General features: G+C 36.6%; 1 protein-coding gene across 1 annotated transcript in view; it reads left to right on the forward strand.

The window, feature by feature from the left end:
- The window catches only part of ANO5 (anoctamin 5), a gene marked incomplete at its 5' end in the record, with an annotated part of 95,549 nt that overhangs the window by 43,329 nt on the left and 45,222 nt on the right, over positions 1 to 6,998 (forward strand). Inside the window, one exon of the mRNA XM_082659075.1 lies at positions 5,729 to 5,842. Coding sequence (XP_082515201.1) covers positions 5,729 to 5,842 — 114 coding nt within the window. The remainder of the gene's footprint in view (positions 1 to 5,728; positions 5,843 to 6,998) is intronic.

Below are 6,998 nucleotides of genomic sequence, written 5' to 3' on the forward strand. Positions count from 1 at the left end.
CAACAAGAGAAGCCACCATAATGAAAAACCCACGCACCACAACGAAGAGTAGTCCCCACTCACTGCAACTAGAGAAAACGTGTGCACAGCAACAAAGACCCAATGCAGCCAAAAAAAAAAAAAAAAATTCTCTAGAAGGAATCAATAGCAGAATAACTGAGGCAGAAGAATGGATAAGTGACCTGGAAGATAAAATAGTGGAAATAGCTACTGCAGAGCAGAATAAACAAACAGAATGAAAAGAATTGAGGAGAGTCTCAGAAACCTCTGGGACAACATTAAACACAACAACATTCGAATTATAGGGGTCCCAGAAGAAGAAGACAAAAAGAAAGGGACTGAGAAAATATTTGAAGAGATTATAGTTGAAAACTTCCCTAATATGGGAAAGGAAATACTCAGTCAACTCCAGGAAGCGCAGAGAGTCCCATACAGGATAAAGCCAAGGAGAAACACACCAAGACACATATTAATCAAACTATCAAAAATTAAATACAAAGGAAAAATATTAAAAGCAGCAAGGGAAAAGCAACAAATAACACACAAGGGAATCCCCATAAGGTTAACAGCTGATCTTTCAGCAGAGACTCTGCAAGCAAGAAGCGAGTGGCAGGACATATTTAAAGTGATGAAAGGGAAAAAACTACAACCAAGATTCATCTACCCAGCAAGTATCTCATTCAGATTCAAAGGAGAAATTAAAACCTTTACAGACAAGCAAAAGCTAAGAGAATTCAACACCACCAAACCAACTTTACAACAAATGCTAAAGGAAATTCTCTAGGCAGGAGACACAGGACAAGGAAAAGACCTACAATAACAAACCCAAAACAATTAAGAAAATGGTAATTAATAGGAACATGCATATTGATAGTTATCTTAAATGTAAATGGATTAAATGCTCCAGCCAAAAGACATAAACTGGCTGAATGGATATAAAAACAAGACCCGTATATATGCTGTCTACAAGAGACTCACTTCAGACCTAGGGACACAGAGACTGAAATTGAGGGGATGGAAAAAGTTATTCCATGACAAATGGAAATCATAAGAAAGCTGTAGTAGCAATTCTCATATCAGACATAATTGACTTTAAAATAAAGACTATTACAAGAGACAAAGAAGGACACTACATAATGATCAAAGGATCAATCCAAGAAGAAAATATAACAATTGTAAATATTTATGCACCCAAATAGGAGCACCTCAATACATAAGGCAAGTGCTAACAGCCATAAAAGGGGAACTCGACAGTAACACAATCATAGTAGGGGACTTTAACACCCCACTTTCACCAATGGACAGATCATCCAAAATGAAAATAAATAAGGAAACACAAAATTTAAATGACACATTAAACAAGATGGACTTAAATGATATTTATAGGACATTCCATCCAAAAACAACAGAATACACTTACTTCTCAAGTGCTCATGGAACATTCTCCAGGATAGATCATATCTTGGGTCACAAATCAAGCCTTGGTAAATTTAAGAAAATTGAAATTGTATCAAGTATCTTTTCTGACCACAATGCTATGAGACTCGATATCAATTACAGGAAAAAAGCTACTGAATAACCAAGAGATCACTGAAGAAATCAAAGAGGAAATCAAAATACCTAGAAACAAATGACAATGAAAACATGACACGACAACCCAAAACCTATGGGATGCAGCAGAAGCAGTTCTAAGAGGGAGGTTTATAGCAATACAATGCTACCTCAAGAGACAAGAAACATCTCAAATAAACAACCTAACCTTACACCTAAAGCAATTAGAGAAAGAAGAACAAAAAGCCTCCAAAGTTAGCAGATGGAAAGAAATCATAAAGATCAGATCAGAAATAAATGAAAAAGAAATGAAGGAAACAATAGCAAAGATCAATAAAACTAAAATCTGGTTCTTTGAGAAGATAAACGAAATTGATAACCATTAGCCAGACTCATCAAGAAAAAAGGGAGAAGACTCAAATCAATAGAATTAGAAATGGAAAAGGAGACGTAACAACTGATACTGAAGAAATACAAAGGATCCTGAGAGATTACTACAAGCAACTATATGCCAATAAAATGGACAACCTGGAAGAAATGGACAAATTCTTAGAAAAGCACAACCTTCTGTGACTGAACCAGGAAGAAATAGAAAATATAAACAGACCAATCACAAGCACTGAAATTGAAGCTGTGATTAATAATCTTCCAACAAACAAAAGCCCAGGACAAGATGGCTTCACAGGCGAATTCTATGAAACATTTAGAGAAGAGCTACACCTATCCTCAAACTCTTCCAAAATATAGCAGAGGGAGGAACACTCCCAAACTCATTCTGTGAGGCCACCATCACCCTGATACCAAAACCAGACAAAGATGTGACAAAAAAAGAAGACTACAGGCCAATATCCCTGATGAACATAAATGCAAAAATCCTCAACAAAATACTAGCAAACAGAATGCAACAGCACATTAAAAGGATCATACGCCATGATCAAGTGGGGTTTATCCCAGGAATGCAAGGATTCTTCAATGTACACATATCAATCAAAATGATACACCATATAAACCAACTGAAGGATAAAAGCCATATGATAATCTTAATCAATGCAGAAAAGTTTTCAACAAGATTCAACACCCATTTATGATAAAAACTCTCCAGAAAGTAGGCATAGAGGGAACTTACCTCAACATAGTAAAGGCCATATATGACAAACCCACAGCCAACATTGTTCTCAATGGTGAAAAATTGAAACCATTTCCACTAAGAGCAGGAACAAGACAAGGTTGCCCACTCTCACCACTATTATTCCACATAGTTTTGGAAGTTTTAGCCACAGCAGTCAGAGAAGAAAAAGAAGTAAAAGGAATCCAAGTCAGAAAAGAAGTAGTTAAAATGTCACTGTTTTCAGGTGACATGATACTATATATACCGAATCCTAAAGATGCTACCAGAAAACCACTAGATCTAATAGTGAATTTTGTAAAGTAGCAGGAGACAAAATTAACGCACAGAAATCTCTTGCATTCCTATACACTAATGATGAAAAATCTGAAAGAGAAATTAAAGAAATGCTGCCATTTACCATTGCAACAAAAAGAATAAAATACCTAGGAATAAACCTACCTAAGGAGACAAAAGACCTGTATGCAGAAAACTATGACACTGATGAAAGAAAGATGATACAAACAGGTGGAGAGATATACCATGTTCTCTGATTGGAAGAATCACCATTGTGAAAAAGACTCTACTACCCAAAGCAATCTGCAGATTCAGTGCAATCCCTATCAAGCTACCACTGGCATTTTTCACAGAACTATAACAAAAAATTTCACAATTTGTATGGAAACACAAAAGACCCCGAATAGCTAAAGCAATGTTGAGAACGAAAAACGGAGCTGGATGAATCAGGCTCCTGGACTTCAGACTATACTACAAAGCTACAGTAATCAAGACGGTATGGTACTGGCACAAAAACAGAAAGATAGATCAATGGAACAGGATAGAAAGCCCGGAGATGAACTCACACACATATGGTCACCTTATCTTTGATAAAGGAGGCAAGAATATACAATGGAGAAAAGACAGCCTCTTCAGTAAGTATTGCTGGGAAAACTGGACAGCTACATGTAAAAGAATGAAATTAGAAGACTCCTTAACACCATACACAAAAATAAACTCAAAATGTATTAAAGATCTAAATTTAAGGTGAGACACTAAAACTCTCACAGGAAAACATAGGCCGAACACTCTATGACATAAATCACAGCAAGATCCTTTTGGACACACCTTCTAGAGAAATGGAAATAAAAACAAAAGTAAACGAATGGGACCTAATGAAACTTAAAAGCTTTTGCACAGCAAAGCAAACCATAAACAAAACAAAAAGACAACCCTCAGAATGGGAGAAAATAATTGCTAATGAAGCAACTGACAATCTACAAAATATACAAACAGCTCATGCTGCTCAATATCAATAAAACAAATAACGCAATCCAAAAATGGGCAGAAGACCTAAATAGACATTTCTCCAAAGAAAATATACAGATTGCCAACAAACACATGAAAGGATGCTCAACATCACTAATCATTAGAGGAGTACAAATTAAAACCACAATGAGGTATCACCTCACATGGGTCAGAATGGCCATCATCAAAAAATCTAGAAGAAACAAATGCTGGAGAGGCTGTGGAGAAAAGAGAACCCTCTTGCACTGTTGGTGAGAATGTAAATTGATACAGCCACTGTGGAGAACAGTATGGAGGTTCCTTAAAAAACTAAAAATAGAACTGCCATATGACCCAGCATTCCCACTACTGGCCATGTACCCTGACCAAACCATAATTCAAAAAGAGACATGTACCACAATGTTCACTGCAGCCCTATTTACAATAGCCAGGACATGGAAGCAACCTAAGTGTCCATTGACAGATGAATGGATAAAGAAATGTGGCACATATATACAATGGAATATTACTAAGCCATAAAGAGAAACGAAATTGAGTTATTTATAGTGAGGTGGATGGACCTAGAGTCTGTCCTACAGAGTGAAGTAAGTCAGAAAGAAAAACAAATACCATATGCTAACACATATATATGGAATCTAAAAGAAAAAAAATGTTTCTGAGGAATCTAGGGGCAGGACAGGGATAAAGACACGGACATAGAGAGTGGACTTGAGGACACGGGGTGGGGGAAGGGTATATACAAATGTAGACTAGATAGCTAGTGGGAAGCAGCCATATGACACAGAGAGATCAGCTCAGTGCTTTGTGACCACCCAGAGGGGTGGGATGGGGAGGGTGGGAGGGAGATGCAAGAGGGAAGGGATATGGGGATATATGTGTATGTATGGCTGACTCACTTTGTTATATGCAGAATCTAACAACGTTGTGGGGCAATTATACTCCAATAAAGATATTTTAGAAAAAGGAAAAATAAAGTTTATGGAACCAAAAAAGTAAAAAAAAAAAAAAAAAGTTATGGTCAGCTTGGGAAGATTCTTTTAACCTCTATTCTCTCCTGCCTTAGAAATAAACTTTTTTTTTGAGATTAAAAAAAATAGAAAAAAAAAATAGAACAGTGCTAAAATGACCAAAGTCAGCAGTCAGAAAAGCAGAAATACTGGAAAGTTCCTGCAAGACAAAAAACAGATGAGATTGAATTGAGAAATATACAAAAGCAGAGGACACAAAGCCCAAATTATATGGAGGAAAAAACTGATAAAAATATGTAAATGATTGCAAAGTAGTTGCAGAGGTGTGATAATCTTGAGTTAATAAATTCTGATATCAAGAAAAGGCCCTATTCAAAACATCAGAGTAATTAATGAAAAGTATTCAAGACAGCTTGGCCAAGTGTCAATTCTACTCCATATTATCCTACCTGAACTATTAGTAGCAGTGGTATTAGACTCTAACTTGCAACCCTGATTATAGTATGAATTCTGGTACAAAGGACTCCCAGGGGAGCTTGGGACAGGAGAAGAAAAATAACTTATATGACCCATTCCCCCTCTCCCCAAGGGAATAAGGAGCTCTCATACCCAGGAGGTGAAATACCTGTGACTCCATACAACCCCAACCTCTACATCTTCCCCCAAACAAAAAGGGGAAGATTCCTTCCATAATCAGAGCCTGTACTGAGGCAAAGTAGACTCTGTTAAATTGTGACTTGAAAAAAATATAGAAAGCATAAAGTTCTGAAATGTGTGTTTCTTTATGCTTACCTTATAGGTTTATTATATTCTCTCACGGTGTCCTTTTGGCATAGAGGATGGGAAGAAAAGGTTTGGGATTGAAAGACTGCTAAATTCTCACACTTATTCATCTGCCTTTCCACTCCATGATGTAAGTATGTGCTTGGTCTTGAAATACTGAGCCCATTTTCCCTTTCCCACATTCAGAGGCTGCCTTGTTGGGAGAAGGAATCTTCCATTTGCTTCCTGTTTTATGACGGGTTGCTTAATCTCGCTCATGTTGGGAAAATCCCCACAGACTCCCTAGGTCCAAGCTGAGAACTATGCTGAAACACATAGTTAATACCTCTCTACATTGAGATTTCGGTGGAAATTCATTTAAAAATTATTACATTTGCACATGAATTTTCTTTAGAACACATATTGAAAATAGCAGTTTTATTAAAAGAATATTTTAGGACATAACTTTTGGAAATTTCTATCCATCAAATCTTTTCTTATTTATAAAGTTAAGTTGTAAAGGACTTAAATTGCATGCATTCATGTATTCATTCGTCAAATGTATAATTGGTTTTAATTATATGTAAAGAATTCTGTTAGGTATTACTGGAACACAACTATGAATCCAAGCTCACAGACTAGGAATTTCTGGGAAATAAAGCATAAGTACAACTGCAAAAAAGCTAAAGACTTCAGTCCATAAGAAAGATTCAGACAAACAACCGAGATTCTGGAGTAGGATTGAGGCTGGCAGATCATGTACAAAAATATTGAGTTCAACAAAGAAGTGACATTTTATAAGGTGCACCCATTCAACCAAACCTAAAACTTGGCTTGTCAACTGAGATAGCCTAGTTTCTGGGGGTTTCTGAGAGAAACCTTTCCTTTTGGATATTCAGTGTTTAAATTTCATCACCTGTTGTCAGTAGATATTATTTGGCTGAACACATATAAACTAGTTTGGATCATCTCCTGGAACCTTGGTTTCCTTTTTTCCTGTTTAACTCGCTATACTTGTAAAGACTTTTTGATGATGACCTCTTTTCAAGAAACACATTCCTTTGGAATATAAAAGAACTAGGTATTTCTATTTAAACAAGTAGCATCTAAATCATTGCCCTTTTTTAAATTTAAATTTTATTATTTACTTATTGGCTGCATTGGGTCTTCATTGATGCACGTGGGCTTCCTCTAGTTACAGCAAGCAGGGGCTACTCTTCGTTGCAGTGTGTAGGTTTCTCATTGCGGTGGCTTCTTCTTGTGGAGCATGGGTTTCTAGGCGTGCAGGCTTCAGTAGTTGCAGTACA

Source organism: Grampus griseus (assembly GCF_964374135.1).
Source record: "Grampus griseus genome assembly, chromosome: 8".
Taxonomy (NCBI): domain Eukaryota; kingdom Metazoa; phylum Chordata; class Mammalia; order Artiodactyla; family Delphinidae; genus Grampus; species Grampus griseus.